Source organism: Penicillium digitatum, chromosome 2, assembly GCF_016767815.1.
Source record: "Penicillium digitatum chromosome 2, complete sequence".
In the NCBI taxonomy this organism is placed as follows: Eukaryota; Fungi; Ascomycota; class Eurotiomycetes; order Eurotiales; family Aspergillaceae; genus Penicillium; species Penicillium digitatum.
Window position 1 is genome coordinate 2,479,510 of NC_089385.1, and position 21,278 is coordinate 2,500,787.

Consider the following 21,278-nt stretch of genomic DNA (forward strand, 5'->3'; position numbering starts at 1 on the left):
AAATAGCAAGGAAAAGACGAGTCACAGGTGCGTCTGGACTTGTCCCAAAGCGGCCTAGGGCCTTGCAACAACTGAAGGTCCGCCCGCCTCCGTATCTCAAGTCTTCAACCTCAACTCTCTGTATTAGCCAATTTGCGACCAACTTTCTCCGACAAATCAACTATCTCGCTCATTCTGCAACACACAATACCCTTCATCAAAACGCCAGCATGAAGCCCGTCGTATCTGCTTTGAACGCCTGGTCTTGGTACGCTCCCCCATCCCAGAGATCCATCGAAAAGTCTATTGCTCTAACATCTTGTTTCGTGGATAGTGTTGTTATCTCCGCCTTCGCAATCATCATTCTCTCAGTCTTAGGCTCGCTATACAGCGTACGTCCTTCCGATTCTTCCCCACCATCAAATTAAGGTCCCCAAAGATCTACTGTCACAGACCTACGTAATATGGCGCTCAGCCGCTAACGCGAATATCCTAATGATAGAGTAACAACCACGCATACACAGGATCAGAAGGTGAACCTGAAGATGGCCCTGCAGTCGCCGCCTCCATTTACACTGCTGTGATCGTCTACGCTGTACGTCATTCACCATCCCTAAACCCCGACGGGTTCGCTCGTTGCGTGAGTAGAGAACTAGGTTACTAACAATGCGCATTTCTGGCTCACAGGGCTTTTTCGTTTTCTGCGGTTTCCAGGCTTACCTTCACATTCGAGACAGTAGGGGAGGTGCTATATCACTGCATTGAAATTACCTTGATCCCTTCTTCTTTCGATATCTTTATGACACCAGTATCTGTTGATTTTCAATCTTTTGGGCTTATAACTCGGGGTTTTCTAAGTACAACATGGTGGTTTTAAATTTGATGCGTTGGGAGTGGTTCGAGACCGAGAGAATACTTTCAATTCTCTCAAGTATGAATCACCCATGTCTACTCTGTGCGACCTGGATTCGTCTATGCTATAGACGAGTAAGATCGGATTAGACTTGCAAGGTCTGGCGGGCAGGTTTCCCGGTCTCCTTTGCTAGAATGAACAGATAGCCGACCTGCGACTTGTACATAGAGCGCTCTTGAATAATCTCCAGCTCTATGTGATCTCAATTTTTTTGGGTCCATTGGACACTTCTAAAGATAAATTTGGTATAGACATTCAATCATTGGCCCTTCGTTGAGAAGAAAATCAAGTTTTTGTGAGACCGCCAACGCCAGTGGATGCAAAACCAGCTACCAAGCATTAGCTGGGCATTTGATTTCCTTTTTGTTTTTCTTTCTCGCTTTGCGGTCTTCCAGTATTTACTCCTCGTCCTCCCATGGGTCCAACATCTTGGACATGTAAGGACCATCAAGGAAGTACCCAAGACGAGCATAATAGCTACGCACACCCACACCGGAGATCACACTGATCTTGCGACTACCGTGCTCCTCGCGGGCAATACGCTCCGCCTCCTCCATCAACAAAGTTCCAAAGCCACGGTGCTGGAACTTGCGTGCATCCCGTCCGTGAAGTGGCACGGCAGAACCATAGACGTGAAGCTCGCGGACGATACTCGTCTGCTGGCCGGTGAACTCAGGTCGGAAGGTGTGAGTCTCACTGCACTTCCGTAGACGAAGCAATCCAATGAGAATATCCTGCTTCGGGTCTTCATATGCTAGGAAAGTCTCCCATCCGCCATTGGCAGCGTAGTCACGGCGGATCAATTCAATCTGCGATGGACGGATCTTGTTCTTGACTTCGTTGATACCGACTTCTCGCGTGCGAACATCACGGCAGGTCGTGCCGAAGTCCTTCATACGCGCCAATGCCAGTTCGCGCAGGTTACCGTTCTCCACGCCGGAGGTAACAAGTGGCATGGGGATATCGCGCTGGACTCTGTAGATACGGGTCCACGGGGGAACTAGGGCGAGAATGCGAGCGACAAGGTCGATAAGTGCGTTAGGTGTATAGTTCTTGTAACGGCCAGTGCGCCACAGCTCGTAGAGTCCGGTGCCTCGGATGACAAGCGTAGGGTAGAGTTTAAGACCGTCGGTACGGAAGTTGGGGTTCTCGAAGTACTCTTGGAACTGGAACAGATCGCGTTCCATTCCAACGTTTGGAAGATCAGGCATCATGTGGCTGACAACCTTGAAGCCGGCATCCTTGGCAAGCTTGAACGTCTCAGCTACTGCTGCTACTGTGTGGCCGCGGTTGGTGTCTCGCGCAACGTCCTCGTACAGACTTTGCACACCAATTTCCAACCGCGTGCATCCGTAGCGGAGCATGCTGCTCAGATGTGTGTCCAGACAGTAATCTGGCCGAGTTTCGATTGTGATGCCCACACACTTCACGTTGCTCATTTCGCCTGCCAGCACAGCCTCGTCAACATTGTCCGTTTGATACCCGCTCAGCGCGTTGTGAAGCTGGGAGATGAAAGTGTCCCTGTAATCTTCTGGTAGCGACATGAAGGTTCCACCCATGATTATGTATTCCACCTTGTCCACGCTGTGACCAAGAGCTTTGATTTGGTCCACACGTCCTCGCGCCTGCTCAAAGGGATCGTAGCGAGCGCGGATGGCTCGCATCGAAGTTGGTTCATATCCAGTATATGACTGAGTCGAGTATTCGAAGTCGGAGTCTGGGCCACCAGGGCAGTAGACACATATGTTACCGGTATACGCGATGTGGGGGCATCGATGTGGTTTGCACATAACCGCCACCACGGCGATGCCAGATGAGGTTCCTATCAACGAGGTTAGCAATACCCCCAGCACTCCCACTTGCAATATGTAAACGTACGAATCGGCTTCGCAATTAGCTTTGGCAGGATATATTTTTTGTAGTGCTCAGGTACTGCCGCGATAATGGCCGTCAGTGGCGGGGAGCTGGACAAGCTGTGCTTCTTCGAAAAAGTAGCCCGCAACTTGTTGAGATTGATATCCTTCTTGGTCTTGGTAGAGTCTCTATGCGACTCGTAATCTTGAATGAGAGCATTTGCAATGTCAGAGCATGCTCGCATGAATCGCTCGTTCTCTGGTACGTTCTTTGCGTTCTTCTTGGCGGCCCTTTTAATTTCCTGCGAGGTCATAGTCATGGTAGCCATGGCGAAGAGAATAGCACCGCGCCTAGGCGGAGAGACTTTCAATAAGCAAAAGTGACAAGTTGTTGTACTTAGTGGGGGTGAGGTTGATTAGATCGAAAAATGTGGTCGCCGAGGCCTGCGCCCGAAGGCAGTTCCGCTTAAGTAAAATAATTCTCCCGAGCGAAAACTCCCGGGTGCGTATCCCGAACACCTGCGTTTTATCCTGTCCATTTCTTTCTTTCCACCTCACTTCGTATACCTCACCTCTCCACTCTTACAAATAATCTTGCAGCAATGCAGGCCTTCCGCCGTAACACTCTCTCGGCCCTTCGCAATGTCGGTGCCACCCAACGTCGGACTCAGGCCACCTCTGCCTACAGCGAGACTTTGAACAACCTCAAGATCAACAAGGACACCCGCGTTCTGTTCCAGGGTTTCACTGGAAAGCAGGGAACGTAAGTGCATTCCACGCGCTTTCATTATCGCACGCGCATGATGCTGATACTTGACCTTGACACAGCTTCCACGCTGAGCAGGCCATCGCCTACGGTAAATAATTGTCCAGCCGCGATCGCATCCCAACAACAGCTTACACAGGACAGGCACAAATGTCGTCGGTGGTACCAACCCCAAGAAGGCCGGCACCATGCACCTTGACCGTCCCGTTTTCGCCAACGTTAGCGAAGCCGTGAAGGAGACTGGAGCTACAGCTTCCGCCATCTTCGTTCCGTATGATCAACCAACATCTCTCTCGAAATGCCAGCAAAGCAACGCTAACTGCAATTAGTCCCCCTCTTGCCGCTGCCGGTATCGAGGAGGCCATCGCTGCTGAGATTGGCCTTGTTGTTTGGTGCGTGTTCAGTTGAACTCCCCCTTGCAAATAACTTTTTCTGACAGCTTCTCGTTTTAACAGCATCACTGAGGGTATCCCTCAGCACGGTACGGATCGATTGACCACCTGTTTACGCGCGCGCGAACTGATTGATTTCACTTAGACATGGTCCGCATCACCGACATTCTTAAGACCCAGAACAAGACCCGCCTGATCGGTCCTAACTGCCCTGGCATCATCGCCCCCGTAAGTCACCACTCCAACTTTCTGCAATAATTCGAGTTCCAGCAAATCCTCACACATCTCGTTCAATAGGGTCAATGCAAGATCGGTATCATGCCCGGCTTCATCCACAAGCGCGGCCGTGTCGGTATCGTCTCCCGTTCCGGTACCCTGACCTACGAGGCCGTCAACCAGACCACCCTCGCTGGTCTTGGTCAGTCTCTCGTCGTCGGTATCGGCGGTGACCCCTTCTCCGGCACCAACTTCATTGACTGTCTCAAGGTCTTTCTCGAGGACCCCGAGACTGACGGTATCATCATGATCGGTGAGATTGGTGGTTCCGCCGAGGAGGATGCCGCCGAGTTCTTCAAGGCCAACAACATCTACAACAAGCCCGCCGTCTCTTTCATTGCCGGTATCTCCGCTCCCCCCGGCCGTCGTATGGGTCACGCCGGTGCTATCGTCAGCGGTGGTAAGGGTGGTGCTGATTCCAAGATCGCCGCTCTTACCGATGCTGGTGTCATCGTAGAGCGCAGCCCTGCCTCCCTCGGCAAGACCCTTCTTGCTGAGTTCGTCAAGCGCGACCTTGTTTAAGATTGTCGCCCATTTTGATGCATCGCTTGTCTTGTTGTCCTGGTTATGAAGACGGGGATCTGAGGTATATGTGCTATTTTAGACTATGGGGTTTTTATGGGCTGTTCCTTTTTGGCCGCTCCTGTATTCTTTTTCTCCTTCATGTTAAGAGATCCTTGAAGTAATCATGCTCGTGTAATTATTACTGTGTGCTGTCTGTGCAGAGTAAATGATAGAAGATGTCAACTCCACAGGTCCGTGGAAATCACCTGGGCAAAATCGGGGAAATTGTGCACAGCTTACATGCACTTCATCCTGTTTTCGCTGGAAAGCTATTGTTGTAAAATTTTACCTAACAGAAAAAAGTAGATTAAACCTGCTCTACAATGGAGGGAACAGCTATATGACGACCTCTCATATCAGATTGTTTTTTTTTTTGTGTTGTAGACGTGAAGGACGAGTATGAGTTAGATTGGCACCACAGAAAAGGTAAATACACCGAGGGCCTTTTGGAATATGCCTTCATAAGAGTCAACTGAGGGCGTCATCCAGCCGCGAAATTACCACAACATTCAGTGATGTTGCAGTCACTACCGGTGTTGTCGATCACAGATGGCGATGTCGACATTTTCGATCGTTGGCAAGCCACAAAGGTGTACAGACATCACGAGGTCCTTGTCGTTCCCACTTCTCAATGAGAACTTCCTCTTCTCTATCAATCCGATTCTCCTCGTTGAATTCCGGCTCTCTGCTACGGAGATCATGGTCTGCCTTGGTGCTGTCACCTGGCTTGTCTAATTCACTCCCTAGACCACGCAGACACCAATCTTCGCCGTCCTCCCTGTGTTGTAGCTCCTCCTTCCCCAAGTCTCTGCACTCATCCTCTTCATCGCCCTCGACAGTTGGAAGAGGGGTGGGCTTCGCAGTGTCCCCATCAGCAAGGAACCATGCCCGTTAGAGAATACATTATCCATGAGTTTCGACATAGCCCTCTGTTTCGAAGTTGAGTGCTTGCGTATAGGCCACTTTGAGTCGGCTGTCGTCGAAATACCCATGCAAAACTCGAAGTTGACCATCGGGGAGGAAGGAAATAACCATGATCTACGAAGAAGTCAGTCAATCAAGTCCATTTATATGGCAGCTACTCGGTTGGACTTACTGGGAAGTCAAGTTGGGGACATTTACGTCAGTGGTATCTACTGAAATAGTGCCTGTGATCTTTGACCCCACTAAGCATTAATCGCACAAGTACCATGAGCCCTCCGACCGATGAGATTGCCACGGTAGCTGTCTTTCGGTACTCGGGGCTCGCCCTGTGAACGGGAAGCCGTCTTGGTCGTTACTGTCGAGACTTTCGTCTTCTTCAACGCTACATTAATCAACTTTTAGGCTTCGGGTTGGCTTTCTATTGGGGATTTAGACGTGTAACACCAGACCCTTTTCGAATTGGGCCTCAGCGCCCCCGGAGGACTTGCGGAGGTAGTTTGAAAACTCCTTGGGGAATTGATCGAGCATCTCCTCGAGATGAAGCTTAGATCGTTCTTCATCGCCCAAACCCATGTGAACAGGTCTTTTGCGGGATTCTCGGGGTCTAGTGCAGTGTTTGCGATTTTGAAGTTGTTGTCGGTAACAGTTGTGAAGAGTTCGACGAGGGAAGAATGATTGTCTCCAGCCCAGAGATACACCAGGTGGATATCAATTTTAATCAACTGATTTGATCTACAAGCGGGACCTGCATGACGGAGCACTCTGTAGAGCTACCGGAGACTGTGCTCCTTTTCTCTGAACAGCCAAACCCGGAGAGTAGCAGAGCAAATTGTAAACCCACCGGGAGAGAGCGAAGAGAGATTTTCCCTTGGTCAAATCCTGGGTCTTGCCCCGGCTTTCGAGTCTACATCTGTGATGTCTAAACAGGATGATGGCTCTGTTCCAAGGTCACTTAAGCCCGCGGGTTCACTGCTATGCATCAGCACGAACGATGCCTTTGTCGAACTGGTTCCTATCTTAAAACCTTACTCTTCATGGGGTTCTTTCGACGTTATAGAAGGTAGAACTTTTGCCTTGTGCGCCAAACATGAAAGATGACATGGAAATAGACAAGTCCGTCTTCTATGTGAGAAACTGTGAAGGGCGAAGATACCTCTTTAAAAGAACGGGCATCAGCAAGCTAATATAACTTGTGTTTTGCCCAACCCTCACGTTTGCCTGAATATCAACCACAAAGACTATCTTCCTCCCACTCTGCACCATCTCCCAGATAGTGAATGTAAAGATTAGTATAGTGGGAATAGCTTCAAGAACGTAAGCCATCCTAAGATCGAGAGATCTATAGAATCATACCTACACGCTGTATGCAAAGTGAAGTTTTAATTAAAAGTGCTCAACCGCGTCGATAGCGGATGGGTCAAACTGCTGAGCGAGAAGCCCTTGATTAGGGAATATCAGGAAGATTCATAGGTCGCTGATGTGGCTACCACCAGGAACTCAGGCATCAATTGCGGGATGGCCTCAAAAGGAGTATTTAAACGGCAATGTCACTTTTGAACTTCCCCGCTCCATCAACGCCAAAAACGAAATGTCCCCATTGAAGGGAATCAAAGTCATTGAGCTCGCAGGCCTAGCTCCGGGTACGCAATCAACCCAATATGCATTACACAACTAACAGCCACCCTAGGCCCATTCGCAGGCCTCCTACTAGCCGACTACGGCGCCTCGGTCCTCCGCATAGACCGACCTAAATCCATAAGCGGCGACCAACTAACCCGCAACAAAACCTCCATAATCCTCGACCTACACGACCAAGCCTCTGTCAACATCCTCTTCCGCCTCCTCCCAACAGCTGACATCCTTATTGATCCCTTCCGCCCAGGCGTTCTCGAACGCCTCGGCCTCTCCCCAACAGATGTCCTCCTGAAGCACAACCCGCGCCTAATCGTCGCCCGCATGACCGGCTTCCGCCGCGACGGGAAATACAAAGATATGGCCGGCCATGACATAAATTACATCGCTGTTTCAGGGGTGCTGTCGATGTTAGGCCGCGCCTCAGAGAAGCCCCACGCACCAGCCAACATCATCGGGGATTTCGCCGGTGGCGGCGCTGTGTGTTTCCAGGGAATCTTGTTAGCGCTTATCTCTCGCTCTCATACCGGCCGCGGTCAGGTTGTCGAAGCTAACATGGTCGACGGCTCGGCGTATCTTGCTACGTTCCTGCGGCTTGGGCGGAATACACCCGCGGGGGCGGCGCCGCGGGGTGAGAATCTGCTGGACGGTGGCTGTCCGTACTATGATACGTATGAGACCAAGGATACTGGGCAGTACTTTGCTGTCGGGGCTTTGGAGCCACGGTTTTATGCGGCGCTGGTTCGCGGGTTGGGGTTTGAAATCGCGGATCTTCCAAATAGGGAGGATCGGAAGCAGTGGCCGGCGTTAAGGGAGATCTTTATCAGAAGGTTTAAGGAGAAGACACGTGTGGAGTGGGAGGCTGTTTTTGATCGCACGGATGCTTGTGCTACGCCTGTTTTGGAACAGGCGGAGCTAGAGGAGGATGGGTATGAGCAACGGCCTAGTGTGCATCTGGTCAGTACGCCCGCGGCACCGATACTGGCGGATCGGGGTGGGTGGTCGGGTGGCGGGCTTCTGCCTGGGGATGGGGGTGCCGATACACTTGGGGAGTGGGTGGGATGGCAACCAGGTCGGGATTTTGAGATCAGGAAAGATGGGGCCTTTGTGGCGGTGAATCCAAAGTCCAAGATTTGAATTCTTTGACATGGCGATGCGTGGAAACCCTTTTTATCTTCGGCCTGTGCTAGTCAGATGTCTATGTTCACATTGATTTGGACTATGTCAGGCACTCTGGCGAGGCAGGTATCTATCATTACAAGAAACAGCTCCGGTTCCCCTTCGACCAAGATTCCCTTCTAACACATCGCAGACATTGATGTATCATATATTCTAATGCCGGGTTTCAGCCAGCATGGATTATCATTACCATTACCACCGAATGCAAACGCCAGCCTAGATATAGAGGCCGTAGCTAGCAATCACATGTGCAGCGACAAGAGCAAGAGAAGTCCACACGGGCAACAAGGCAGGGCCGCCATTTCCAGTGGGACTGGTCTTTAGTGTACCACTCTTCTTCGCAGTAGTCGCGGTGCTGGAAGATGTGGGAGTCGATTTACCGAAGGCCGGCTCGGGCTTCGATGGCGGGTTGTAAAATTCTCGAATGATCTTGCTCGCTTGCTCAGCCACACCGTATGTCGATGACATCAAGTGGGTGGACAAGGCAATGGGAATGACGCTAGCATCTGCAACGCGCACATTGGCAAGGCCATATACGAGCAGATTGGCATCGACCACGCCGCCCTGCTTCTCGGGCAGCATTGCACATGACGAGGACGGATGGAACTCTGTGCTAGCTTCCTTGCGTAGCCATGCTACCCAGTCATCATCGCTTTGGACGCTCAAGCCCGGAGATGTTTCGTTTGTGAGGCTTTTGCTCATTGGGCTGGTTTCGCCTATTTGGCGGGCAAGTTTGATCCCTGCGAGAAGGATCTCGGAGTCTTAAGTTGTTGTCAGTGATTGGAGAAGATTTGATTGGATGTTAGTTAGAGGGGGTCCATACCAGCTGGATTGTCCAGGTAGTTCGGGTCAATGACAGGGAAGTCCATTGGGTTGGAGGAGTTGATGTAGATTCGGCCGTGACTAAATGGGTGTTGGAGGGCAGCTGTGATGCCGATATCGCCGTTTGCATCGCTGTTCATGAACAGCAGCTCGATTTGACCAGTCGAGCCGTTAAAGATCTTCGATGTTGTGTTACAGATTGCTTTGTAGCCGGTGATCACGCCATCGTCATAAGTCGTGTTCGGTGCATACTGATCGATTGACGCGAGGAATTTCGAGTCGTACTCATTCACTTGACTGCCGTACATAGCGGTGGAATTCACGTAGGCAACGGCGGAATCGATGTAAGTGAGGAATTTAGTATTGTTCTGCGGGAATTAGCATACGGCCTTGTTCGATGAATACACAGAGCACGCACCTTATCATTGCCGTTGATGTAGAAGATCGAACCTGCGGTGTCCACATTCGAGCTCCATTTCACTGTGGCACTCTGCGCAATTACTTCAGTTATACCCTCATCTTATGAATAGGAAGCGTACTGACAAAATGGTCTTGAAGATGTTGACCGACACCAGGAAGTTCAGATATAAGATCAACACCGGCCTTGGAGAGGACGTCCTTGGGGCCGATACCACTGTAAAGCAATACAGCTGGGCTGCCAATAGTACCACCCGCAAGGATGACTTCCTTAATGACCTTGACGTTCAATTTCGTTGATCCGCCATCAGTTGTATATTCCACAGCACTTGCTGTTTTCTTGCCGGAAGATGTCGAATTGTCGAAAACAAGCCGAGTCACATGCGCATTCGCCAATACATCGTAGTTGCCCCGGTCTGCAAGCGGATCGAGATAACCGGAACGACTGTATGACCGTGTCCAATTTGAAGGGTTGATGCAGGAGGTTGAGACGTCAGCACCCAAGTTCTCACCTCCGTACATGTTGGCAGAAGTGGGAATGCCCGTGCTCTGTAGTGCCTTTAACCAGTTGCCCACTTCGGGAAATGTGCTAGGAATGCGTTAGCCTTCTCAGTCAATTCTAAAAATCGGGACTCGGCATACAAGTCTGGGAATGTTGTATGGATTGGCCCGTCGGTGCCATGAGATGATGCATTCCAGACGAGCCCAGCCTCTTCAATGAGATCTTGATCGGTTGGAGGAGTGAAGGTCTCGCTTTTCTTCATAGCGGCGTAGAACGAGTCCCACGACCAGTTGTCGGCACCATACATATCTCCGAGCATGTCTTTCCAGGCATTGATTTCCTCTTGGCCCGGGCGGGTCATATACAGCCCATTGATGGCGGAACTACCTATCTCACTGTATCAATATTCGGTTGCTTGTCTTAAGAATGTGAAGCTTGTACGCACCTCCAAGGACCTTGCCACGAGGCCAATTAATCTCGCGGCCGTCAGCATTAGGTTGGGCAACAGTATAGAAATCCCAATTCAAAGGCGTTGTCCATAAAGAATCGAAATAAGAAAACGCCGGCGTATCTGTACGAGTATTAGAGAGATTTCATGATTCCAGGATCTAGCAAATGAACGCACCTATTCGCTTGCGAAATTCGTCTCCATTGCCACCTGACTCAAGAACGAGTACAGTGTGGTTCTTATTCTCTGAAAGACGGGCACCTAACACGAGTCCGGCTTGACCTCCTCCAACAATCACAAAGTCATACGCATCGTTGATTTTTGTGCGAGGTAATAATGCGCTCGCAAATTGGGTTGCGACTAGGCTTGCGCCAACGATCTGGGTAACCGACAGTCCAGGTCGCATTGCGAGAGTGTGCAATGCGGATGGTTGAGTGGATGGGTCGATCCCATATATAGAAAGTCCATCGTGGTTCACAGACTTGATCCTGTGGAGCAAACCCTTTGAGAACCTTGCACTGAGCTTGATTCTGAATTTTTACACGCCTGATCCCAGATAAGCACATTCTCAAGCCTCTGCGTTAGACGAGTGGGCCACTATTGGACTTCTACAAATCACATTTTGGTTCCTGGTGCTCCACCTGGTCTTTTTCAAATCACCGTTGGATTTCCATGTTTCTCATCCTGAATTATTCACGACCGTCAGATTTTTCACCGGGTCTACTCCGGACTATCGTCCCTACTCCACCTCTAATCGGCACCCATCAATGTCTACTTTGGTATTATAGACAACACATCATGTCTGTGATGCTATGGCTGATGACAGCATGGTCATGCACCAAAGTCCCCAATCCAGGTCCTTCTGGTTTTATCTCCAACACTGTTCCCTTTCACAGTGGGTCTTAGAGATGTTGTGATAGGCTACCAGCCAGATGATCGCAATTTTATATTGTAACCAGTAGCCAGCCACGATATAGGTGTGTACCTAAAAATGTGGAGCACAGCCCCGTAAAAGTGACATTTCCATGGGAAGAGGGAAACATCCAAATGACGAAACAGGGACCGATACTAATCAATGCTTTGCACGGAGTACGGAGTACTCCGTACATCTTTTACAGTCATGTCAGACTGATTCAGAATGATATTAGAAAGTGGAGGTGTTAGGACGAACTTCGTCAGCTGCAATTAATGATCTACAGACTCCATTACCTAGTCTCGACCTGATCAGCCACCTCGGCAAAATTGTACAATTTTACGACCTTCGGTCCATCAGAGACTATCGTTCAAGGGATTGTGGCAAATCCATCCAGTCAACCATCATTGGTCGCTCAATTTTTCAACTCAATTCCTCAATCCATGATTGTCACTAATTTAATATACGGAGCACTACAGGTGTCTTAAAATCTTAAGCCTTTTTCCTATCTCAAGGGAGAAAATCTCTTTTGAAAAAAAAAAAAAATGGAAACGACCTCTAAAAATACCTAAGAAGACGTCACGAGGCCTCATAGGCGGCCGAGTATCCTAGTATGATCTACCTTGTAAAAATGTAATAGCGAGCTAAATCGGGTCAATGAATTCATCGTCATCATCATCATCACATCTACCTTGTAAAGTCGAGTTCATGATATATTCACTCATCCCTCATGCTGTATAGAGGTAGCTGACAATAGAATGGGATCAATCCAAAATATCCTTAGTAGATGGAATAGCCAAGTGTTAACCAGCAGACCGGAAGTCGGGGTTCTCAACAAGTGCATCCGGAACAATACTAGAGGTTGCTGGAAGGGATTCGTAACGGCTTGGAGGAGTGGCAATTACCTCGCAGAGGAGTTCTTTCAGCGACTTGACCGCAAGGGAGATGCAGTCCGGTGCCGTTCTAACAATGTAGATGCTAGCACCCAAACGGCACCACTGCCCGATTGTACGGGGCCTTTTGGTCGGCCTGGACCAATGCCTGAATAGGATGATTGCGTCCGAGGACTTATATTCTCTTTCGAACTGAGCCACGATCTCCTTATTATCATCATTGGTCTGATTTCTTTGTCCTCTCCAGTAATGAGCCTTACCGAGGGGTCGCTTGAAGACGTTCGTCTCTTCGTTATTTTGGCCGCGGAGCCGCCGTCAACAGGCATCCTCGCGTGTCACAACTCACGTCTCAACTCCAAGGAAAAAAATTGAAAAGCCGTTGTTCTGCTGTGAACTACAGTAAAACCGGGTTATAGCAAAACTAATCCATGGGTGAGTACTCATTGACCCGTGGTTCTAGTTGTGTTCCATCGATGTAGCCAACGAATCAAGAACGTCTATGGGATATCCACATTTCACATTACAAATGTTGTAGAGGCAGTGAATACAATCGGCAATCAAGAGGACTTGAATTGGATTTCAAAAATTCGATAAATTCTTGGATACTTTATTCAAAAGTATGTGGATCTTTATCTGCATGCATTTTGCATAAATTCCATTCCAACTCATATGACCTTTCAGAGCTGTTGAAGCCCTCATGCTACTCCATGCCTGTCGTAAAAGGTAACTACATGGTACAGCCTGTCGATTGTAATCTTGATGCCCTTTCCAGCCCTTCGGAAAAAAAAAGCCTGGGAAACCATCCGTGTGCTCCTTAACCTGACCCTTGATCATTCGACCAGTGCGCATCGCTTCCTTGCGGCTCTTGCGCGAAATAGCCAGGACGAAGACAACAAAATTGCCACACACTTGTCCTATACTAGAATCAAGAATTTTCTCACCGTCCTCCAGGGTACTGACACCTTCCACGGCGTGGGCACCAAGGTGTGCTTCTTGGCTGGCGATTTGCGGATCCGATCGCAACGCTACTACGCAAATATCACCAAACCAATAGACACCTCCCTTCTGAGTCAAGACAAACAGCAGCTGTTAATGTTGTATTGTGGCCCGCTAAGGAAAGGGTTAGACAAGGACACGATGCACTCTTTGTCGGCCAAGGTGTCCAAAAAGGGAGATGCTGTAGCAAGATACGCTGTTTGTACGTGCAGTAGCTTCAACTTCTTGCCAGCCGGGTGAGCGGGAATGTCTTTCGAGCCGGAAGACGTTCTTGGGTTGTGTTGTTGTGGCTGTCTACACTTTGAGCTGCAGGTCGACGAGTCCATCCGCGTCATGCCACATCTTGGAGCAGTGGTAGCTCGAGTTGCGCAACTTGGGCCCGACATGTAATATCGCATTGCGAAAACCAGTAGCCAGTGCAAGCTCATGTGGAGGGAGAGCTGATGGTAACATGTGTGCCGTCTCGACAACATTTTGCTCGCGGGTATCACATAATTTGTTTTCGTGACCTCCGGCACTGGGAAATTTGTCTTTGACCTCGAAGGAGACAATGCTGCTATCAACAGGAACCCTACTTGCGTCCATCTTGGGGGTCTCGACGTACGTCTCGCTGACAGCTTCGTAACTGTATCAGGCGGTGAAAGGCTCGCACCATCGTACAAGCATCTTTTCACATGGTTCCTGCATGTTGCCCACCTTTCAGGCACCCTCGGAGGACCATCTAAGGGTGATTTGACGATCAAAGAATAAGAATTTAAGGTTCGTTCTCGAAGAGCAACCTCTCTGTATCTTCAGTAGATCGAGCGAGTCGGTAGGGGGCGTTTAGATCAAGCTATTGTGTTGTGAATTTGTTTTCGGCTAATTCCTCAAACTCTAGAGGCGAGGTTGTGAAGCTCAGCTCTGTGGCTGTGTGGACTACGTTGATATGAAGATGTTAATCGACACGTCAACTACCTTGATACGTTCCACTACTATGCTATTTTGATGCCCCTTTAATCTAAAGATAATACGATCACCTTCTCTACTGCTAAATTTGATTCTAGCTGCGCGATTCTTTCGCGGAGATGTCTATATACGTGATCAGATAGCTAGTGACCGGAACCATGAAACATTACCATTGCTATATTCAGTGAGACAGCCTTCCATAGGAAACTTTATACCTTGGCCAAGGAACTGGTTCCAACGAGCGCCAGAAGCCCGAGAGGCTTATGTCATGATATGCCTCGGTGCTAAAGCCTATAATGTGCTATCCTGGCCTGATAAAAGCCTGAGACTTTGGTCTTGTTTAGATAGTCGACCATTTCCTGGACAAGAAAGTCCGACTAGACCGGATATTCAGACTATCAGGGTGGTAGGAGGTTCCCAGGCCGTTGCACTTGAGGCTGAGATCTAGTAGGAACTACAGTGCTCCACATGGAGTTGAACCTTTAGTCGAGCCGTTGATAGAGTCTTTAAATGCACCATTGGGGTAAAATTTTGGTGCCAGTCTCCTCTGGTAAAGTATGCGTCCACGGCAATAAGACCCTATTCGGTTCACCAGGCTAGCTATTTGCAAAATGTTGGAATTTTCAACCCACGCGCCCATGATACAATTTGGTGTTATGTCCAACATAGCCAGTTATGCACAAATGAAACAAGTTACATGGTCATTTTTATCCGTGCGCCCGTGTCTATACTTGCCTTAAAATTGCTCCACATGCAAAGTATGTGGGTCGTGACCAAAGCGTTGCAAAGTACGTCCATGAGTACTTTCTTTCACTCCATAATTTGTAGAATGTCCCAAGTACTCGGAAACATATCATCAACAAAAGCCATTTCCGGCACGAAAGGCTGACGTAGTTCCACATTCGTCTCTCCTGTGTTCTCCGCAGGTGGCTCTGATTTCAACAACTTGTCAATGATATCGGAGTGTTGCGCGAGGCAAATATCACCCAGATCCCACCCAAAGTTCTTACGGTGCAATCGCAACGAATCCAAAAGGTCACTAGCCAATCGCAGAGAACCACTCTGTGCAAGACCGGCTACCTGCTCTGTCTCTAGTGCACACCGAATCAGAAACGTGACCGTTGCCGAAAATGTGAATGCGACGACAGGTAGCCAGTAGTCGCCCAACTGTGCTTCTCCGAGTTCCTGGACCAGAATCACTATGTCCTCCGCAGTCCTACGCGCCTCCATAACTCGGTTGGCCATGTGCTCTACATTTGAGTGTGGTGCTTGCCGCTCGCGATCTAGCTCGATGCGCCGGAGGAGGAGTCTCGTCGCCAGATATGCCAGACGCAGGTTGGAAGCACCAGGGATATTTAAGTTTGAGCCGCGGATGATGATTTTTCGAATGTCTCCTGTGAGCGAGTCCACCCATTTGTTCAGCTCGAGTTCCAGATTCCTGGTTGGTCCTTGGGTCTCGATTCGGATGCTATACACTTGCTCAAGACAGTGGTCTAACACGTTAGTCAAATTCATGAGCTCAATGAACACTGCGTTTGCTTCGTGATCTCGTTCCCAATCTGACAGGTACTCGGGGATTGGTAGCGGTACGTCATATTGTGATCTTCTGATATGGGGAGGAGTCCCATAAGCAAGGCTTGACCTGTTCGATGGTGAGTTCCTACGATACCCCCACTACTTGAGAAGTTCGCTCTTGAAAACATACCAGCGATCATGGAGTAAAATGGACCACCAAATCTTCATTCTTAGGTGCTTCTCTTCCCGTGGGATATCCCACGGAAGTGGGTTTCGATTCAGGCCTAGGGAATGGCACAATGCAATAGCCGAACCAAGTCTTACCCCGTTGCCGGTCATAGATGTAGTTGGACGGCCCCCAACGTCCAGGAGAATGGCCTTTATTGTGGATATTCCGGCTGAGGCGTGCAGCTCGGAACACGAGGCTTCAATAGCAAGATTCCAGACAAAACGAACATCTGGGCACCTTTCATGTGATAGAAGGGGATCATGTTGCCATTGGGTAAGCACGTGGGCATACAGGCATGCCAAAAGTGCAGGAGAAATGCGATGCCTGGCATTTGTGTATTGTGCTCGAAAGGAGCTTTCTTCAAGTAGTGGGAGGCAAGGGTTGATCTTTTTCAGATAGCTAGTTGCAATATTTAGTTTCCAAATCTTCTTCAGAATACCACTCTAAAATTTAGGGTAACCCACATGTCGATCAGATGTGGTCCCCATGGCTCTACAAGCTTTTCAATAGTCTGTAGCTTATGCAATGCCGGACTGGAGTTGACCATGAGCCCCAGCGGCCTTTTCTGCACTTTCGTGAATATGACCGGCGACGAGGAACTACCCGGCTCGACGGGACGTATTTCACGAATTCCCTGGCCACCCGAAATGTTAGACAGATAGTCCGCCAAGACATGATTATCCCCCGTCACTGCCGGACCGAGGATATGGGGATTATCATCATCGGCTTCAAGAGACAGCGGTGTATCCTGGTCCTTCTGGGCCTGTGCGACAACTGAGAACTGCGGGGAAGTGGCTACGACGGGCGGTCGGCTATATGACTGGATCCCTGTGATTGGCGATCGTAAATTTGGGTGTGGCAATCTTAGGCCTGTCTCCGTAGAGTACCTCTTTTGGGGTGTTGCCTTTGGTCTCGCGTTGGGAAATGTACAATGTGTGCCGTGCGCACGACACATCAGACACGCCGCGATATGGGGCTCCATTTTGCATCGCGATTTCCTTCGTCGGCACGGTATGCATGCTGGCTTTGTGTGAGACCGGTAGGGTCGCTCGTCTCCACTTTCCATCTTGCTTGTCAATGTGTCTGGGATTGATGGAGATTCCCGCGGCGCGTTCCCCTCAGCAAAGCCTTTGGAATGTGTCAGAATCGAGTTCTGTCCTTTTCCGAGGAGAGCATAGAGAGATGACAAGAAAGTGAGCTCTCTTAAACTTAGGTGACCTGCATCATGTGATTTATCAACTTTCAATCTACCTGTATCCAACAGTCTGGTGGAAGATCTGCCGTTGCCTGAAGGAAATTCCATGGGGAAGAGTGGGTCCGGCTGTGGGTAGTCCATGGACTTCCCAAGCCATGAACTGCATTACTGTGTGGAGAGCTGTATGTTGTATTTTGTGTTTGTCCATGTCTAACTGGAGAGACTACTTCCACACTTGAAGTAATGTCCAGTTTGGCAATATGGGATAGGAAGAAAAAATTCTGCAATCGCCGTTGGTCGGTTTCGCACCTGCGACAAGGGACTATGGGGCCTGGCACGTGACCGCCAACAGAGTAGGGCCAATCATATCGTTGCAAATAGACCTCCGCCGCATAACTTCAATATAAAAGGTGGAAGAGAAAAGAACCGGGAGCTTCTCTTTGATTAAGCGTGTCATCCTTAGTGCAGGGGCCATGCTAATCTTCTCTGTATATTTTCAGTTGACCATATGCCCGGAAGGGCGACAGAGCTACTTGTCAAGTGCATAACAACTTCCGCTTCGGCAGAATCATACCGCCTACCGTATTCATCTGGTTTGCTGTCTTCATGATTGCATCATGCCTTGTTTCTTTCCAGGGCTATGTAGCTACAAAGATATATCTATTATGAGCCTGCTTATCGCAATTACCGGCGGTTACGGGGCTGTCCCAGTACATATCTCGATGTGCTTAGAAGTTCTTTCTTAATGAGTGAACGTGACTGATGTCTTGGCGTGGCCCAGCATTCAGGCCTTGCGGATCTGGAGGATCCATTGGAAACTTCAATTCAAATGTTGAATCCCATTGTCATATCTTGCTTCAATTTGAGATTATGTAGAAAATTTGTAGCCAAGAAGGCCAGGCTCACGGCCAACTCATTCACTTTCCAAGTTTGAGTGCATGTGTGCTTCCTCTCCAGCCATGAAGGTCACTTTTGGGTCCCACAAGCGGCAATCCCATCAATGCAACCTGTGCATCATATCCTCCAGATACTCTGTGGACAAGCTGAATAACCTATACCACTGCTAGTCAACGATTCTCGGACTACCAGTGACTAAGAGGAACCCTAATCACTCCAAAGCCAAATCAGTTTTCTTGCTCCTTGCCCTGCAATGGGGTGGTTCCAAATGCATATGGAGCATTTGTTGAATCATTGCCCTCTTTGCGATGGCTTCTGTCGTGTTGATTGTATTCAAGATTATTCTGGTTCGGTTTTGCGCAGATTACAAACCCCGGTCGTTGATAAATTGCATTTCGCAGATTGCACGATTCGCTAAGCCAAATTGACCAAAAGGAAAGATGTGAAGAGCAAAATTAGCTCCGCTCATTTCCAATCATTTTAGATGTATCACTTACCAAGAAGGAGGGTGTTGATAACAAATGGAACTCTTCCACTGTGCCCATTTTTCGAGTTAAGACCGTAATGCGAGAAGGCTCCTTGGCCACGAAATATACTAGACAACCGGGCTATATTGTTTCAGTAACTTTTAGATATTATGGTCAGTTTAGATTTGACTTACAGGGTTTGGAGATGTTGTCGGTCCCGGGGGAGAGAAGGTAGTAGAGGAAGTTGTTACTAGACTCGCTCAAGATTAGGACAGCGAAGAATCAGTCAACGAAGCCTTTGTTGGCTCAGTCAAGCGTCGGCGGCTTCTGGGTGTGCTTTTCCTAGATACCCGACAGTAGACATAGGCAACGATTTGGACGATCATGTGGAAAAATTTTGTGGCCTTTTTTAAGTATTGCATCACTGTTTTCATTGTCGATGCTGTAATTCTATATCTGAGACTGATGGATTGGGCAGGTAGGTAGAGTTTGGGAGCTCTGAGATCTTGGTCTTAATGACGAAGAGGAAATTGAGTAGGATAAACCAGTGGCCGAGACATTGAAAAATGATCTTTCATTATTGTTACATGAAAAGATCGTTACGTATTGACATTTGACGATTTAGTTTCCAGACACCTTCTTAATCGCGGCGATGATATCGCTTGGTCCGAGGCCCTGAGCATTGACTTGCTCGTACAGACCACCGCAGCCCTCCTTAATGGCCCCCATAGACTTGAACCTGGGTGTGAAATTGCGCTCAAGGAGGTGAGTACCCAGGCGAGAGCCGAGACCAGTCTTCTGTGCAATTGACTCAACAACCAGGACGAAGGGTGAAGATCCATAGATCTTGATGGTCTCCTCGTCGACCACGTTGAGGGTAGGCTTGTTGATCAGACCGATATCAAGCCCCTCCGCGCGCAGGTTCTCAACAGCATCAAGCGAACGGTAGAGCATATCACCATACGAGACAATGTAACCAGCGGAACCCTTGCGGATGACTTCCTCCTTGCCCGGGACAAATTTGTAGCCCTCGCCGAAGAGTTTCTGGTCCGTACCCTCCTTCAAGATGTAAGGGACCTTGGCACGAGTAGAGAAGATGAAGCGTAAGCCCTTGTTCCAGAAGACCTCGTTAACTACAGCCTTCATCTGCTCGCCATCGGCAGGGAAGTACAGCGCGGTACTCGCGGCATCCATCAAGCCATTGTCGGCGAAGAAATGGTTCAGACCGAAGTGGCAGGTGTTATCAGCCATCTCGTCGATACCGCTATGAGAGACGTGTGACAGAACGGTACAGTCGTTCAGGCGGGCCATGGTGATCTCAGAGATACACATCTCTAGGAATGCAGAAAAGGTGGAAAAAACACCTTGGCGCTCTCCATTGCTGCCAAATCCAAAACCAGCAGCAGCAGAGAAATTGCCGCGCTCCATGACACCGGATGGGACAAAGGACTCGGGGTGTTTAGCGCCGATGGCCTTCAAGCCAGTGGAGCCTGCCAAGTCGGAGTCGATAACCATGACGCGACGCTTAGCCTCCTCCTTGCTCAATTTGTCAAGAATAGCGTTCACAGCATCGCCGAAAATGATGCGGTTCGCACCCTTGTCCTTGCTCGAACCCTTGTATGTGTGGGGATTTGAGCCAGGCTTGATATCATCGTAGAAAGCAAGCTGCTGCTTGCTGTATCCGCGCTTGGTGAGATATTTACGAGCAATTTCGACGGGAATGACATCATGCGCGTGTGTTTCTCCCTCGATATCCTCAATACCAGTGGCCATCTTGCGGTCGATTACAACGGCGGCTGGACCGTTGTGGTTGATGACTTCGCACATAGCGCCGTATAGAGAGTCGAGATCCTCACCCTGGGCGCGAAGGACCTTCAGCCCATGTCCACCAAGGGTCCGAGCAACCTCATAGCCCTTTAGATATTCCGAAGGGTGCCCGGCAATTGTGACATCATTGTTATCGATGAAAAGCTTAACGTTCAGGTTTCTACCGACGGCAAGACGGGCAGCCTCGGCGTCGTTTCCTTCTTGCTGGGATCCATCAGATCCCAGCATTATCACATTCTTGTACTTGTTGGCCATAGCAATGCCGTTCACCATACCCCACATGTGGCCCAGACGACCGGAGCTGAACTTAATGCCGGGGGTGAACCCGAGCTCGGGATGGCCGGGGAGGTGGGAGTCGGCAGCACGATAGTTCAGCAGATGATCCGGCTCGATTTTGCCATCCAATGCAGCTAGCAGGTATTGTGTGGCGACACGGTGGCCGGCTTCATCATACAAGGCATTGACCCACTTGCTAGGGTTGGCATTGATGAAAGCAAGCAAGATGCAGACTTCAGGAGCTGTATCGAAGGGACCTCCAGTGTGACCCGCAACACCACGGGCGGCACCCGTTGCTGTGAATGCAATGATGGCATCTCTGAAAATGTTTACATTGTGTTGCAAATCGCTCTTCTGCTCGGCTGATAGCTGTGGGGTCTTCGGGTCAAGCTTAAGCTGCTTGAACTGCTTGAGATCGACAGGGAATGTATGGCCACTCATGGTGTAAATTCACTTTC

At 49.3% G+C, this 21,278-nt stretch overlaps 10 protein-coding genes across 10 annotated transcripts; 3 read left to right on the forward strand and 7 right to left on the reverse strand.

Annotated features, from left to right (window-relative positions):
• Positions 1 to 209: 209 nt before the first annotated feature.
• Pdw03_6921 (glycosyl hydrolase family 43 protein) lies at positions 210 to 744 on the forward strand (the record flags this gene model as incomplete). Its single annotated transcript, XM_066101491.1, has 4 exons — positions 210 to 247; positions 314 to 371; positions 482 to 574; positions 667 to 744. 4 exons carry the CDS (start codon positions 210 to 212, stop codon positions 742 to 744), a joined length of 267 nt encoding a protein of 88 aa, XP_065956574.1.
• Positions 745 to 1,290: 546 nt separating this feature from the next.
• Positions 1,291 to 3,074, reverse strand: Pdw03_6922 (Histone acetyltransferase, putative; the record flags this gene model as incomplete). The annotated part of the gene is made up of 2 exons (XM_014678929.1): positions 1,291 to 2,714; positions 2,771 to 3,074. 2 exons carry the CDS (start codon positions 3,072 to 3,074, stop codon positions 1,291 to 1,293), a joined length of 1,728 nt encoding a protein of 575 aa, XP_014534415.1.
• A 273-nt stretch (positions 3,075 to 3,347) lies between these two features.
• On the forward strand, positions 3,348 to 4,701 carry Pdw03_6923 (Succinyl-CoA synthetase alpha subunit, putative; the record flags this gene model as incomplete). The annotated part of the gene is made up of 7 exons (XM_014678928.1): positions 3,348 to 3,508; positions 3,574 to 3,602; positions 3,656 to 3,782; positions 3,841 to 3,903; positions 3,967 to 3,992; positions 4,049 to 4,131; positions 4,201 to 4,701. 7 exons carry the CDS (start codon positions 3,348 to 3,350, stop codon positions 4,699 to 4,701), a joined length of 990 nt encoding a protein of 329 aa, XP_014534414.1.
• Positions 4,702 to 5,286: 585 nt separating this feature from the next.
• Pdw03_6924 (uncharacterized protein) lies at positions 5,287 to 6,240 on the reverse strand (the record flags this gene model as incomplete). Its single annotated transcript, XM_066101492.1, has 5 exons — positions 5,287 to 5,598; positions 5,646 to 5,781; positions 5,840 to 5,879; positions 5,933 to 6,049; positions 6,117 to 6,240. 5 exons carry the CDS (start codon positions 6,238 to 6,240, stop codon positions 5,287 to 5,289), a joined length of 729 nt encoding a protein of 242 aa, XP_065956575.1.
• A 1,015-nt stretch (positions 6,241 to 7,255) lies between these two features.
• On the forward strand, positions 7,256 to 8,436 carry Pdw03_6925 (Isopenicillin N-CoA epimerase, putative; the record flags this gene model as incomplete). The annotated part of the gene is made up of 2 exons (XM_014678925.2): positions 7,256 to 7,307; positions 7,355 to 8,436. The coding sequence occupies 2 exons, from the start codon at positions 7,256 to 7,258 to the stop codon at positions 8,434 to 8,436; spliced, it is 1,134 nt and encodes a 377-aa protein (XP_014534411.2).
• A 258-nt stretch (positions 8,437 to 8,694) lies between these two features.
• Positions 8,695 to 11,073, reverse strand: Pdw03_6926 (Glucose dehydrogenase, putative; the record flags this gene model as incomplete). Its single annotated transcript, XM_014678924.1, has 7 exons — positions 8,695 to 9,239; positions 9,302 to 9,668; positions 9,719 to 9,790; positions 9,844 to 10,306; positions 10,360 to 10,606; positions 10,665 to 10,790; positions 10,845 to 11,073. The coding sequence occupies 7 exons, from the start codon at positions 11,071 to 11,073 to the stop codon at positions 8,695 to 8,697; spliced, it is 2,049 nt and encodes a 682-aa protein (XP_014534410.1).
• A 1,310-nt stretch (positions 11,074 to 12,383) lies between these two features.
• Positions 12,384 to 12,799, reverse strand: Pdw03_6927 (uncharacterized protein; the record flags this gene model as incomplete). Its single annotated transcript, XM_066101493.1, has 2 exons — positions 12,384 to 12,680; positions 12,734 to 12,799. 2 exons carry the CDS (start codon positions 12,797 to 12,799, stop codon positions 12,384 to 12,386), a joined length of 363 nt encoding a protein of 120 aa, XP_065956576.1.
• A 964-nt stretch (positions 12,800 to 13,763) lies between these two features.
• Positions 13,764 to 14,054, reverse strand: Pdw03_6928 (ATP-grasp fold; the record flags this gene model as incomplete). The annotated part of the gene is made up of 1 exon (XM_066101494.1): positions 13,764 to 14,054. The coding sequence occupies one exon, from the start codon at positions 14,052 to 14,054 to the stop codon at positions 13,764 to 13,766; it is 291 nt and encodes a 96-aa protein (XP_065956577.1).
• Positions 14,055 to 15,224: 1,170 nt separating this feature from the next.
• On the reverse strand, positions 15,225 to 17,177 carry Pdw03_6929 (Fungal transcriptional regulatory protein, N-terminal; the record flags this gene model as incomplete). The annotated part of the gene is made up of 4 exons (XM_066101495.1): positions 15,225 to 16,056; positions 16,120 to 16,557; positions 16,623 to 16,978; positions 17,046 to 17,177. The coding sequence occupies 4 exons, from the start codon at positions 17,175 to 17,177 to the stop codon at positions 15,225 to 15,227; spliced, it is 1,758 nt and encodes a 585-aa protein (XP_065956578.1).
• A 2,161-nt stretch (positions 17,178 to 19,338) lies between these two features.
• On the reverse strand, positions 19,339 to 21,261 carry Pdw03_6930 (Transketolase, N-terminal; the record flags this gene model as incomplete). The annotated part of the gene is made up of 1 exon (XM_014678921.1): positions 19,339 to 21,261. One exon carries the CDS (start codon positions 21,259 to 21,261, stop codon positions 19,339 to 19,341), a length of 1,923 nt encoding a protein of 640 aa, XP_014534407.1.
• Positions 21,262 to 21,278: the final 17 nt, after the last annotated feature.